This window comes from Petromyzon marinus, chromosome 61 (genome assembly GCF_048934315.1).
Source record: "Petromyzon marinus isolate PM22_M1 ecotype Great Lakes invasive population chromosome 61, UKy_Petmar_22M1.pri1.0, whole genome shotgun sequence".
NCBI classification, from domain to species: domain Eukaryota; kingdom Metazoa; phylum Chordata; class Hyperoartia; order Petromyzontiformes; family Petromyzontidae; genus Petromyzon; species Petromyzon marinus.
Window position 1 is genome coordinate 3,985,938 of NC_133727.1, and position 14,400 is coordinate 4,000,337.

Sequence of the window (14,400 nt, forward strand, 5' to 3'; positions counted from 1 at the left end):
GCCACGAGTCCACTCGCACTGCAGTTCGACTCCACCGTGTCATGACATCACCTGGCCACGCCCCCTGTCTGGTGGCCACGCCCCTATTCCCGATTATTTTCGGTGACACCAGTCCACTCGCCCTGCAGGTTGACTCCACTGTCTGTACAGAACGACCTCCCGAGTCAACGGTTACACACGAGACAAAGGTCCCCCGTACAGCCTTCAACAGACTTTTGGGACAGGTGCCTCGAAGCGAGCCTTCGCCCGGGAACACACCGGCGACGTCGATGTATCAACCAACTCGTTCATCAACTCAAACCGTGAACTTATTCCATTTATTCACTTGCTCTTTGAGAACTCCATCTCGTGCGCACATTCCCGCACACAAAAGGCAACGATCCCCCACCCCCCCCCCCGTATAGCCTTCAACAGACTGCTGGGCCGAGTGCTGTTAAGCGGCGAGTAGCAGCGCCTATGAGGGCCGCCACCGTGGCCACGAGGGGGTGGGTGGCCAGCACCACGGCCCGCGCCACCTTTGTCTCCCCAGTGGCGATGTCCACCACACTCATTCGAGGCCGAGTCGACCCAAGGGGGGAGGCCCCGGGGACCGCTTAAAATTATCCGCCGTGGGTCGTTGGTGGCCGCGAGCGGGGAACCGAACTCGGGGCGTCTCCGCCGGGTACGTGCGGCAGGCGAGATGTTAACTACCTCGCCCGGTGTACAGGAGGTCGCTAGCGGAAGGGGGGGGGGGGGGGTGGGGAGCGACCGGCGGATTCGGCGCCGCGGCCGAGTTCGGAGCTTCGTCAACGGGGCTCCGAACTCGGCCGTGGCGGTGGTGACGGCGCTGGCTTCCGAAACCTCTCCACGAAGTCCTCGAGCGCGAGGACTTCCCCGCAGCCGACGGCTGGGTCCATGCTCACGAAGTCGTCCAAGTTCATGACGCAGCCTGCGGGGGAAAACCACACGGTGCGGGGATGAAGACCGCGGCGATTCGTCAAGGAAGGGGGGCGCGTTGGCGGATAACGGAGACAAATATCCCCCGTGTAGCCTGAACAGACCCTTCGTAGGCCGGAGCGGCGCACGAGGTGGGTGGCCAGCGCCACGCCCGGCCGCCTTTGTCTCCCCGGTGGCGATGTTTTTTTTTACACGCCAGGACCGGTTCAGATAATCCGTCACTGGCATTGGCCGTGAGCGGGAATCGAACGTGGGTCGCCGGGTTCGTAGCGCAGCGTAGCGCTAACCGCTGCACCACCGCGCCCAAATAGCGTACAGACGCACCCACGGACAACCATACCAGTTTTTATTTTTTTGATTTAAAGCTTTCGTGACTGCAGGGATTCATATTCTTGGTTCCTTTGGTAAAGTCACCACGTGGAAGGGAAACAATAAAATAACAAAAATATAAAACAATAAAATTATCACGACGTTTCGACTGCGACACAAGCAATCATCATCAGGTGTGAAAACCACAGCAAGAAAATTTGAATTTTTTTTTCAAATTCTACGTAACCATACCAGTACCCGCCATTCGACACTGAGTGACGGTGACATCACCACGGCGCCTGTGACAGGCCCGGCACACGCTACACACACGCTACTCACACGCACGCTACTCAAACACACGCTACACACACGCTACACACACACACGCTACACACACGCTACTCACACACACGCTACACACACGCCAAACACACACACGCTACACACACGCTACTCACACACACGCTACACACACACACGCTACACACACGCTACTCACACGCACGCTACTCACACACACGCTACACACACACGCTACACACACACACGCTACACACACACGCACGCTACTCACACACACGCTACACACACACACGCTACACACGCGCTACTCACACACACGCCAAACACACACACGCTACACACACGCCAAACACACACACGCTACACACACCCTACTCACACACACGCTACACACACGCACGCTACACACACACGCTACACACACGCACGCTACTCACACACACGCTACTCACACGCACGCTACTCACACGCACGCTACTCACACGCACGCTACACACATACGCTACTCACACACACGCTACTCACACACGCTACTCACACACACTCTACTCACACGCACGCTACACACACGCACGCTACTCACATGCTACTCACACACGCTACACACACACACTACTCACACACACTCTACTCACACACGCTACTCACACACACGCTACTCACACACACGCTACTCACACGCACGCTACTCACACGCACGCTACACACACACGCTACTCACACACGCTACACACACACACACGCTACACACACCCGCTCTACTCACACACATGCATAGCGCAGCGCGCTAAACCCTGCACTACGGCTGCCCTATTGGCGGCCACCGGCACTGCTGCCACGCACACTTTGTATGCGTGTGTAGCGACACAGAATCGGTCACGTGGCAGCATAGCGCTAGCTTCTGGCAGGGAAGGGGGCTCTGCAGCTCGCAGCAGCTCTGACAGCAGTCACGTGATAGACCAGAGAGGGATGTAGGGTAAAGGTCACGGAAGGGGCACGTCGATAACCCGCGAGTGCGTTCCAGAAGGGGGCGTGGCCGGGGGCGTGGCCGGGGGGCGTGGCCAGGCTGACAGTATAAGAGGGGTCCCCGGGCGGGAACGTCGGGGCTGTCGTGTGGAGCGGGATCCCCGTCGCGCTGCTGCCGGGGTCTTCACCGGCTGTCCTGACTGGTAACTGTAGCTACCAAGTGTTACCTGTTAAGGCCGTTTCACAAACAAGAGTGCCTCTTCCCCCCTAGTGCCTCTGAGTCAGTCACTACACATGTGTGAGATGGACTATTAACAATTTACTCCTATTCATCCAGGGGCGCGACGCGGGAGAGATGTAGGAGCCGCATTTGGCAGGGTGTCCTGCTGCTGCTGCTGCTGCTCGTGTTTGTATCGTGATTTGTTCGTAACGTTTTCAGCCGATTAATGTCCAGGTCACGGACGCTGAACTTCTTTCGCGCCGAACGTGGCCGAACGCGCTAATCGGAAGGGCAACAGACTCAAGGACAACAAAAAATAAATGGGTTTGTCAATCTTCTTTGGTTCTTTCGGTAAAGTCACGTAGAATGAGAATAAAATAATAAATTGATAAAATAACACAATAACATTCTCACGACGTTTCGGCCACAACACAAGCGGCCTTCATCAGGTGAAGGGACGAGACTGTCTGGTAGGACAGAGCTGGAGTGAAAGAGCCACGTTCAGATCACGGCCTTTAAGCTGTGTGAGAGGAACAAAGCGCCTTGACAAAGGAATTAGCATATAATTTAGCATTGAAATAGCTGAGTGATTAGCTTGTGACTTGTCACAGAAATAGTTATGTTAAAAGTTAAAGCATACACATCCGCAGAGGCACCCCTTGACAAAGGAATTAGCATAGAATTTAGCATTGAAATAGCTGAGTGGTTAGCTTGTAACTGGTCACAGAAATAGCTACGTTAAAGTCAGAGCATACACATTCACCGAGGCACTTAGTACAAATCAAACAGGAGAATTTAGCATTGAAATAACTGAGTGATTAGCTAGTGACTGGTCACAGAAATGACTATGTTGAAGTCAAGGCCTACACATCTGATGATGATTTAATGATGATGATTTAGATGATTTAAAGGTGCATTGCTCCCTCCCCCCACTACTCCCCCCCCCCCCACTACCACCTCCCTCCACCCCACCACCGCCCCCCCACCACTTCCCCCCCCACCTTCGGTGCGGATGCACGGGTGTGGTGGGGGTGGCGCCCTCCACTGGCCCAGCTCGTCCTGCATGTGCGAGCGGTCCGACGCGAACGTCCTCATGAACGTGTCGGCAGGCACCACTCGCAGCCTCCTACAGGCCGCAAGGGGGAAGGGGGGCGGGGAGGTGGGCAGGGGGAGATGTTGACTGCCTCGCCTGGTACACAGGAGGTCGTGGGTTCGATCCCGACCCTGACACCTGTTGCTGTATATTTGGAGTTTGCGTGTCTCTCTCTCTCTCCCGTGATGTTAACTACCTCGCCTGGTCTACAGGAGGTCGTGGATTCCATCCCGACCCTGACGCCTGCTGCTGCTGTATATTTGGAGTTTGCGTGTCTCTCTCTCTCTCCCGTGGTGAGATGTTAACCACCTCGTCTGGTATACAGGAGGTCGTGGGTTCCATCCCGACCCTGACGCCTGCTGCTGCTGTATATTTGGAGTTTGCGCGTCTTTCTCTCTCTCTCTCTCTCTCCGGTCGCAGTGGATTTTTTTTCCCAGGGGTCCTCCCGTTTTTCCCCTCAACATTTAGAATCAACGTCACAAGTTTAGAGTATTTCGCTGCTGCTGTACATCTCCTCGGCTCCGCATTCTCCCGTAACCGCTTCAGCTCCATCTCTTCTACCAGCCGCGCATTGTGCCCGTTTCGCCTAACCCTCTCTCCGGCCAAACGGAAGGCGCTTGGGCATGCGGCGGTCACAGATTAGAAAAAGATCCTTTTATAGGCAAGAAAGAAGAAGAAGAGCCGTTCCTTTGGTTTTGTTCAATCTTTGCCGTAACAAAAATTAGCAGGTAAACAAAGGCAAAGATCCCCCCCCCCCCCCGTATAGCCTGCTGGGGCAAGTGCTGCTGTTAGCGAGCGGCACCTGCGATAGGCCGGCACGGCACACGAGGGGGGTGGGTGGCTCAGCACCGCGCCCGGCCGCCTTTGTCTCCCCCAGTGGCGACGTTCACTGCACATCGCACCAGGCAACTCGTTTGAGGCCCGAGCCGATCCTAGGGGGAGGCCCCCCCTGGGACCGGCTCAAGACTAATCGTCACCGGTGCTGCCCCGTGAGCGAGAACGCAAACTGCCGTCTCCGGCGGGTCCGTGGCGCTGCGTGGCGCTGCGTGGCGCTGTGTGGCGCTGCGTGGCGCTGCGTGGCGCTGCGTGGCGCTGCGTGGCGCTGCGTGGCGCTGCGTGGCGCTGCCCGCTGCTCCCCCGCGCTCGGCAGCGTTGGGGACGGGCACGCTCTTGGGCACGTTCACTTTGACGTCCGGCCCGAGAATGAAAAATGAAAAGGTGCCACGGGCCGACCTGCGGTAGCGACGCTTGAGGTCGCGGTCCGGGCGCAGGGCCTGTGCGGCATAGGAGTCGAGGGTGCATGGGAACGGCAGCGTGGAGTCCAGGTCGTACACGAAGCTGCTGCTGCTGCTGCTGCTGTTGCTGCTGCTGCCATCTTCGGCGTGCTGCAGCAGTAACAGCACGTGGTAGTCCTAGGTCGGAGGCGCGGTGAAGAGCCGGGCGTACAAACACAAAGTTCCCCCGTATAGCCTGTGACGGGGGTTTCGGGGCAAGTGCTGTTAGCGAGCAGCACCTGTGAAGGCCGGCACGGCACACGAAGGGGCGGGCGGGCGGGCGGCCAGCACCACGCCCGGCCGCCTTTGTCTCCCGAGTGGCATCTATGAATTAAACTCTCAACTATTTTTACATTTTATTTTACCAGGCAAGGCCCACTGAGCCTATATGTGAGGAAGCCGCTGGGAGCTGTGCACTTTAAAATAATCGACAGTGGAAACTCATTTCTTTAGAACTGCTTTTTGTTGCGTGTAGTTTGTTGCCTCTGGTGAAATGCCAGACGCTTATCAGTTTAACGCGCGTAGGCTTTCGTGACCAACATTACTAATAATGAAGCTCTTGGTTTTCATTTGGGTTAAATCGCGCAAATAAACAGTGCAGACATTTATCAGCAAGGACCCGCACGGGAATATCTTTGCTCCCGATTGGGCCGGTTGGCTACGTACGGTGGGAGAGAAGTTCAACGGACATACAAAACAATCGTCAATCGTCCGGAAACATCTCGGCGTATAAAGGACGCCCCGGCTGCTGCCGCTGCCGCCGCCCTCCCCGCTTGTCTGTGGTTCCTCCTCTCTCTCTCTCTGTCTCTACGAGAGCGAGCGAATACAGTGCAGCGGCGGCGGGAAAGTTACCAATTAAAACGATGAAAGTTACGAATTGTTATGGAGACTGGTCAGCAATTGGAAGGCTGCGAGTTCAAAACTAAACTATGAAACTATTTTTATTTGACCAGGTAAGGCCCCACTAAGCTCTTTCTTCAGAAGCGATCTGGCCGTCACAGATGATACCAGCGCAACGAAGTGGCTTATCACCTGAACCGTTGATGCTGAACTTAAACTAATTTAAACTTTATTCTTATTTCACAAGGTAAGGCACTGCTGGCCTATGCAGCTCTTATAATGCAGTAGGTTCACGTGACATTGACTTCTCCAAGACAAGAGGTTCTTTGCAAGCCATGTGGCTACCATGAGAGATTCGTTCATGAGGCTATCCACATGTACAAGCACAGGGACAATTTCAACCGAGAAGATGGATTCCGGCTTAGCAATCATTGGAAGGATTTGATAAACCATTTCGGGTCTTAATTGATTGATCGCGCTTAAGGTGGCTTTCAGACTGCATCCATTATTTTTCGTCTTCCCCCTCCTCTTTTCCGAACATAGATGGACTCGTCCATCTGAACAAACTGTCAAATCGCTCTCCGTGGTGCTAACGTTAAACATAACCGCCACTTTTAAAAAAATGTCTTGCTGTGATTTTCACACCTGATGATGATTGCTTGTGTTGCAGTCGAAACGTCGTGATCATTTTATTGTTTTATATATTTTTTTATTTTAATGTTTCCCTTCTACGTGGTGACTTCACCGAAAGAACCAAGAATATGAATCCCTGCAGTCACGAAAGCTTTAAATCAAAATTTATGCAGCTCTTCTTTCAGCAGCGACCTGGCCATCACGGACGACAGCTCGCCGAAAGTGGCCCGATCATCGTCATCATCATCATCATCATCGCGCGCATATTTACGGCGACAACCGGAGCACAGCGTGCAAGCGTTTGTGCGATATGTGAAGCCACGGGCACAATTGTTCAAATACCCAGAGCACCGGTTCATCCGTGCCTTGCTTGCACTTCTGTTTCCACAAGGGCACCTGCAACACAGCCGCAACCATTCACAACGCGGGTTGCACAACGAGTCGAACTGACGTGGCTGCAGACATGATGTGTGTGCTTAACGTCCAATGGCGGAGCCAGGATTTTCTGGTAAGGGCGGGGGTCGGGCGGGAAACCCCTCCAGCAATGAAAAATGATAGAGGAGTTATATTCTTAGCTCTTTCGGTAAAGTCACGTTGAAGGGAAACAATAAAATAATATAAAATATATATAAAACAATAAAAAAAATTCTCACGACGTTTCGACCACAACACAAACGGTCGTCATCAGGTGTGAAAAGATGACGACCGTTTGTGTTGTGGTCGAAACGTCGTGAGAATTTTTTTATTGTTTTATATATATTTTATTATTTTATTGTTTCCCTTCAACGTGACTTTACCGAAAGAGCTAAGAATATGAATTACTGCAGTCACGAAAGCTTTAAATCAAAAGATAGAGGAGTTGTTAGTGAGGAGTTGTTAGTAAGTAAGGAGTTGTTAGTATTCTTGGTTCTTTCGGTAAAGTCACGTAGAAGGGAAACAATAAAATAATAAAAATATTTTTAGAAGGGAAACAATAAAATAAGCAAAATATTTTTATTATTTTATTGTTTCCCTTCTACGTGGTGGTGACTTTACCGAAAGAACCAAGAATATGAATCCCTGCAGTCACGAAAGCTTTAAATCAAAATTTGAGTTGTTAGTACGTAAGGAGTTGTTAGTAAGTAAGGAGTAGTTAGTAAGAAGTTGTTAGTAAGTAAGGAGTAGTTAGTAAGTAAGGACTTGTCCCTTGCTTTTTATCCGACGCGTGTACGGCGATGGCCCAGCCATCGATCGAGGGTCGAATTCGAACCGCGTGGTGTGATCGGCATCGCGCTCGCTGAAGGTGTTGATGCCTTCAGCAAAGTCGTGGACTCTGTATACGCAACTGCGCACAATTCTGTGAGTCACTTAAAACCGCTTTGCCGTTCTTTATTGCCAATTATGGACTCGGACTATTGTCCTATCATCTCATAAGAGTCCCTGGCCACGTAATAATCTGCTACGCAGTGGCAGTGGGGGTCGCAAAATGCCGATGTATTACGAATAAACCCCAATGATCCGATCGAAATTCGGGATTTCGATCGGATCATTGGGGAGGGCACGTGCCCCCCCCCCCCCCATCCCCCCCACCGGCTCCACCAGTGATTGCATCCCACTCCGTACACAGACGACGACAAAAAAATCCTTCACACTTACTTCGCGAATTAAAATACGAAAAAAAAAAAACGGGCACGTAAATAACGAGGAGAGAAAACAAATAAAAATCGTCGCAGAGAAAAATACGTTCAAACAAATAAATCCGTTCGGTCTCCATACCCCATGCAAAATAGAAATCCACAGTAGACTCCGACTTGCCGTTTTCTTTAACTAATTTGGATACCGGCACATAAAAAGGCCTCGTAGATATCTCCCCCCCCACCCACCCCTCCTCCCCCCGTGCAGCCTAACCATGGCAGCTAAGGGCCACTGATTCGAAACGCTCTCGCAAGGGGTCGCAAGAGGTTACCAGAGGTCACAAGAGGTCACGAGCTTGGCACGGACAACGGTCCTTGGCTGGCTACGCGCGACCGACGGATGTGATGTGTAGTGTTGTAAAGACGAGTAAACTTCTTAGGAGGCACACTCTGTTTATTGTACTTATTTCCTTATAGAGTCCGTAACACACACAGAGGGGTATACGGTCCCCTTACCCGATACCCTAGGGAGGTACAGCCTCCTAGCTTGCTAACCTCCTAGCTTGGCGGGACTTGCACGTCTACCGCTAACCTCCTTGATACCTAGGGAGGTACAGCCTCCTAGCTTGGCGGGACTTACACGTCTACCATTATCCTAGCCTAGAGTCCTCCGGCTAGGACCTAGGAGATGGCTATCTGACCCACCGCTGGCCCGGTGGGTCCTGACCACTGGGTATGCCGAGCCTTAGCCCTCAAAAGTGCTGGAAGGCTGGTCCAGGGTCCTAGCTAGGCTTCAGCCCAGTCTTCCGTCATTCGTGTAGGGAGAGAACTTCCCCAGCTCTGTTGGGTCACCCGTCTTATACCCCTTCGTGGCCAGGTAGAACCAATCACACATTGCCCACGTGGAGCCGTCTGATTGGTTCCTACCAAACCGTGGCCACGACCCGTTTCACCTCGACTGACCCCGACCGTTGTACCCAGGGGTAACGCTCCACTGCCCCGGTGGCAATGCAGCGGCGTTACCCAACAGCGCGTGGTTAACGCCTCTACAGACGGGTGGGATGGACGCCGCTTGACAAGACTGCGCCGCGTGCCTTGGGGCTGGGCGGTCGCGAGAGGCCGGCTCACCGTCCTCGCGTCGTTGGATATGAAGACGGCATAGAGCCCCCGCAGCGTCCGCCTCCGCCCACGGGCGTGCTCGATCAACTTCCAGACGTTTTCCTCGCTGTGACGGGATGGGATTGAACGGAAGGAACACGGCGTTTGTGAATACTCGAGGAATCCGATGGGCGTGTATTTGAAGCTCTTTTTTCACAGACGTTACACCTTGAGGGATTTGTCAGAATCAGAATACTTATTTATCCTGGGGGTATCCAATGAGCTGTAGAGATATTTTTTTTCACAGATGTTCCAGCGGGGGGGGGGGGGGGGGGGGCACCGGGGTCGGAACGCTACAACAACGAACGATGTGAAAACACGATAGGAGGACAAATCACTTGCAAAAACTATATAGAAATATAACAGAGCCACTTCCGTGCCCCCGTCGAAAAGGCCGCTCTCCTCCTATCTTACAGTTACATGCTAATTACTCACAACACATTCTCCTGCGGAGGGAGCCGGTAGGAACGTTGGGTTGCTCGGTCAATGGCCAGGGTCAACAACAGCGGCACCACCACGTGGTGTGTTCAGCACAATATGCCCGACTGTGAGGGCGGGCACAAGCCGGCGTGAGTAGGTGAAACGTTGAGTTTTATAAGGGCACCACGGGGTGACCAGCCCCTCCCCACCTAGCCCCACCCCTCCCACCCCCCCACCCACTTTTGGATGCATGATGGACGGACGGACACAATAATCCCGTGGGCTGCTGGTGTAACCAGGAGGTTCCTACACAGTATTAACATCACTAGCCCCGGCCACTTCTTTATGACCCTTGGGCTACACCCATTTCAAACCTTTTAAGACAGTCTGCCTCAGCAGCAGACCACGGCTTTCCCCACCTGATGAAGGACGCTTGTGTTGCGCCCGAAACGTCGTGATTTCTTTTATTTTATACCTACCACGTGACTTTACCGAAAGAACCAAAGAGTATGGATTCCTGCAGTCACGAAAGCTTCAAATCAAGAGTGAATATAACTAATTTGATATTTTACCAGCTAAGGCCCGCTCTTTTTCAGAGGCGACCTGGGCGCAAACGATAGCTCAGCGGAGTGGCTCATCACCATCGTGTGGACATGTATAGCAGCAGCAGCAGCAGCAGTGAAACGCTTTTAACGGGTGATGTTGAATCTACATGTGGAGGGAAAAACCGGAGGACCCGGAGAAAAATCCACGCCACCACTGGAAGAGAGAGAGAGACACATTTATAGGTAATATATTTTGATTTAAAGCTTTCGTGGCTGCAGGGATTCATATTCTTGGTTCTTTCGGTAAAGTCACGTAGAAGGGAAACAATAAAATAAAAATATAAAACAATAAAATTCTCACGACGTTTCGACTGCAACACAAGCAATCATCATCAGGTGTGAAAACATGATGTGTGAAAACCTGATGATGATTGCTTGTGTTGCAGTCGAAACGTCGTGAGAATTTTATTGTTTTATATTTTTTATTATTTTATTGTTTCCCTTCTACGTGACTTTACCGAAAGAACCAAGAATATAGGTAATAATTGTTTTGTTTCTTACACCTTGAATGAGGTTGTTATTTCTTTAGTGTTTTGGCTAGCATTTAAAATAATGTATTTTACACACTTTTATTTAACTCACTTTGTCTGTTGTTGTAGTTGCATCCTCAAATCTTGTAATTCAATGTAAACCCACTTCCCAACGTGGTATCGACTGCAAACTTGGTATACTTATGTCACACTGATGACAATACTATATTCTATCATAAAAAAAAAATGTTCACATTCATTTTTATATGTTATGTTTCGCCTTGGGTCTAATTGTCCACGCTCAACTGACGTTGGCTGTAATTGCCCACGGCCCCCTTAAGTTGTGGCAAGCTTCGGGGCCACTTCCTGGAGTCGTGGAGTTCTTCCATTACTAGTACGGTACATTTAATTAAAGCGTGTTTTTAAGAAAGTATTTTTTTTAACATAACTTTATTTAGAATGGTATTTGCCCAGCAAAGACACAATGTCTGCTTAATCGTTGGCTTTGGCTTATCCTGCACTGCCCTCTGCTGGCCAAAATTAATAAAACATTTTTTAAAAAAACTTTTAATTTGACCAGGTAAGGCCCCACCGAGCTACTAACATCGCTTTTTTCAGAAGCGACCTGGCCATCACAAATGATAGCTCAACGAAGCGGCTTAACATCATCATCATTATTACGTGGAAATGTTTAACAGCGGTCAAACACTCTGAATGCGTGACGTTGATTATAAATGTGGAGGGAAAAAAACGGAGGACCCGGAGAAACATCCACGCGACCACAGGGAGAGAGACACGCAAACTACAAATATACAGCAGCAGGTGTCAGGGTCATGATCTAACCCACGGCCTCCTGTAGACCAGGTGAGGTAGTTAACATCTCACCACGTGGAGAGAGAGACACTCAAACTCCAAATATACAGCAGCAGGTGTCAGGGTCCGGATCGAACCCACGACCTCCTGTAGACCAGGCGAGGTAGTCAACATCTCACCACGGAGAGAGAGACACGCAAACTCCAAATATACAGCAGCAGGTGTCAGGGTCCGGATCGAACCCACGACCTCCTGTGTACCAGGCGAGGTAGTTAACATCTCGCCACCGTGGCGCCAATATCACTGCAGCGCTTGTGCCAGGCTAGGTGCACTTTGAGGCCACATGAGGTGTTGAGGGCACGATACAGACCCAGCAGGTGCCACGGGTCGGCTGACTGAGATGGCTACTGACAGATGCACCACCTGTGCCCCCTACTGTGCCAGGCTAGGTGCAGGTTACGGGGACAGACCCAGCAGGTGCCATGGGTCGACTGAGATGACGACTGGCAGATGCACCACCTGTGCCCCGCTACTGTGCCAACTTGCCTCGATTTGGCCAGTGCCTTCACCATCACCAACAAACGAAGTGGCGGTGACGTCAACCACGCCGCTTGTGCCAGGCTAAGTGCACGCTACCACCACCATTATCACCACGGGGCAAGTGCTGTTAGCGAGTAGCACCGATCACCGCCATAACCACCACCACCATCATCATCACCACCATCACTACCATCACCACCACCATCACTACCATCACCACCACCATCACCACCATCATCATCACCATCATCACCACCACCATCATCATCACCACCTTCATCATCACCACCACCATCACCACCACCATCATCATCACCACCTTCATCATCACCACCATCACCATCACTACCATCATCATCACCACCACCATCACCGCCATTACCACCATCATCACCACCACTCTCATCACCACCACCACCATCATAATCACCACCACCATCATCACCACCATCATCATCATCACCATCATCACCACCATCATCACCGCCATAATCAGCACCATCATCATCACCACCACCATCATCATCGCCATAATCACCACCATCATCATCATCACCACCATCATCATCATCACCACACCACCATCATCATCACCATCATCATCATCACCACCACACCATCATCACCACCACCATCACCACCACCACACCATCATCATCACCACCATCATCATCATCACCACCACACCATCATCATCATCATCACTACCAACATCACCACCACCACACCATCATCATCACCACACCACCATCATCATCACCACCACCACCACACCATCATCATCATCACACCACCATCATCATCACCACACCACCATCACCACCACTCGCTTCCGCTTGGGGTGAAACGTGGATATCGCCCACCTCGTCAGAGACGTCGATCGGGTTAGCGTCTGTTTAGTCGCAACGTTAGCCAACGTTAGACCAACGTCGGCCCCAACGTGTCAACATAGGCACAACGTTGTGTCTACGTAGGCCCAACGTTGTGTCTACGTAGGCCCAACGTTGTGTCAACGTTCGGTGAACGTTGTGTCAACGTAGGCCCAACGTTGTGTCAACGTTCGGTCAACGTTGTGTCAACGTAGGCCCAACGTTGTGTCAACGTTCGGTCAACGTTGTGTTTACGTAGGCCCGACGTTGTGTCTACGTAGGCCCAACGTTGTGTCAACGTTCGGTCAACGTTGTGTCTACGTAGGCCTCAACGTTGTGTCAACGTCGGCCTAACGTTGTGTCTACGTAGGCTAGATGTTGTGTCAACGTAGGCCCGACGTTGTGTCTACGTAGTGTCAACGTTAGGCCAACGTCGGCCTAACGTTGTGTCAACGTTGGGCCTACGTTGTAGCTGCCTCCCCACCCCCCTCACTCACCAGTAGCAGCCCCAGTAGCCGCACTGGTCCCGGGGCGGCACGGGGCACGCGGCGACACCCATCGCCGCCTCGTCACACATCACCGCCTCGTCACCCATCACTCTCTCGTCACACATCACTCTCTACTACTACTCCTGCTGATGATGATGCTGCTGCACTCTCTCCTCCTGCTGCACCCTCTCCTGCACTCTCTCCTCCTGCTGCACTCTCCTCCTCCTGCTCAATCTCCTGCTGCTGATGCTGCTGCACCCTCTCCTCCTCCTGCTCAATCTCCTCCTCCTGCTGCACTCTCTCCTGCACACTCTCCTCTCTCCCCCCTCTCCTGCACTCTCCACTCTCTCCTGCACTCTCTCCTCCACTCTCCCCCCTCTCCTGCACTCTCCTCTCTCCTGCACACTCTCCTGCACTCTCCCCTCTCTCCTGCACTCTCTCCACCCTCTCCTCCACTCCCTCCTGCACTCTCTCCTCTCTCCTGCACTCTCCACTCTCTCCTGCACTCTCTCCCCCCTCTCCTGCACTTTCCTCTATCTCCTGCACTCTCTCCTGCACTCTCCCCTCTCTCCTGCACTCTCTCCACTCTCTCTCCACCCTTTCCTGCACTCTTCCGCGCGAGAATCGACTCCTCCGACCTTCGTCAGCGAGTCGATTCGAGATTAATTTTTATTTATTTTTGAAAGCGAGAAAGTCGATCTAACAACCAACTTAAGTCGCCACCCACACAGAGGTCGACTTTCGCTTGAAGAGGAGACAGAGAGAGAGAGGAGCCACCCGCGGTGCTTTAATCTTCGCAATTTGTTGTTTTTTAATGTTTATAACGATTGTGTAAACATGTGTATCGCAA

At 52.0% G+C, this 14,400-nt stretch overlaps 1 protein-coding gene across 1 annotated transcript; it reads right to left on the reverse strand.

Moving 5' to 3' along the window:
- Nucleotides 1-660: 660 nt before the first annotated feature.
- Nucleotides 661-14,199, reverse strand: NTAQ1 (N-terminal glutamine amidase 1). Its single transcript, XM_032977046.2, has 6 exons — nucleotides 13,560-14,199; nucleotides 9,316-9,412; nucleotides 6,917-6,970; nucleotides 5,061-5,239; nucleotides 3,736-3,860; nucleotides 661-928 (listed from the first exon to the last, which is right to left on the reverse strand). Exons 1-6 carry the CDS (start codon nucleotides 13,673-13,675, stop codon nucleotides 786-788), a joined length of 714 nt encoding a protein of 237 aa, XP_032832937.2. The 5' UTR covers nucleotides 13,676-14,199; the 3' UTR covers nucleotides 661-785.
- Between the last annotated feature and the right edge of the window lie 201 nt (nucleotides 14,200-14,400).

Excerpts from the sequence above, each read along its gene's own strand:
- NTAQ1 (XM_032977046.2), bottom strand. The coding sequence starts at position 13,675 with ATGTGTGACGAGAGAGTGATGGGTGACGAGGCGGTGATGTGTGACGAG. Across the intron at positions 6,971-9,315 it reads TATCCAACGACGCGAGGACG|GTGCCCTTGTGGAAACAGAA; the intron begins GTGAGCCGGCCT and ends GCTGTGTTGCAG. Across the intron at positions 5,240-6,916 it reads CGGATGAACCGGTGCTCTGG|GACTACCACGTGCTGTTACT; the intron begins GTATTTGAACAA and ends CCTCCGACCTAG.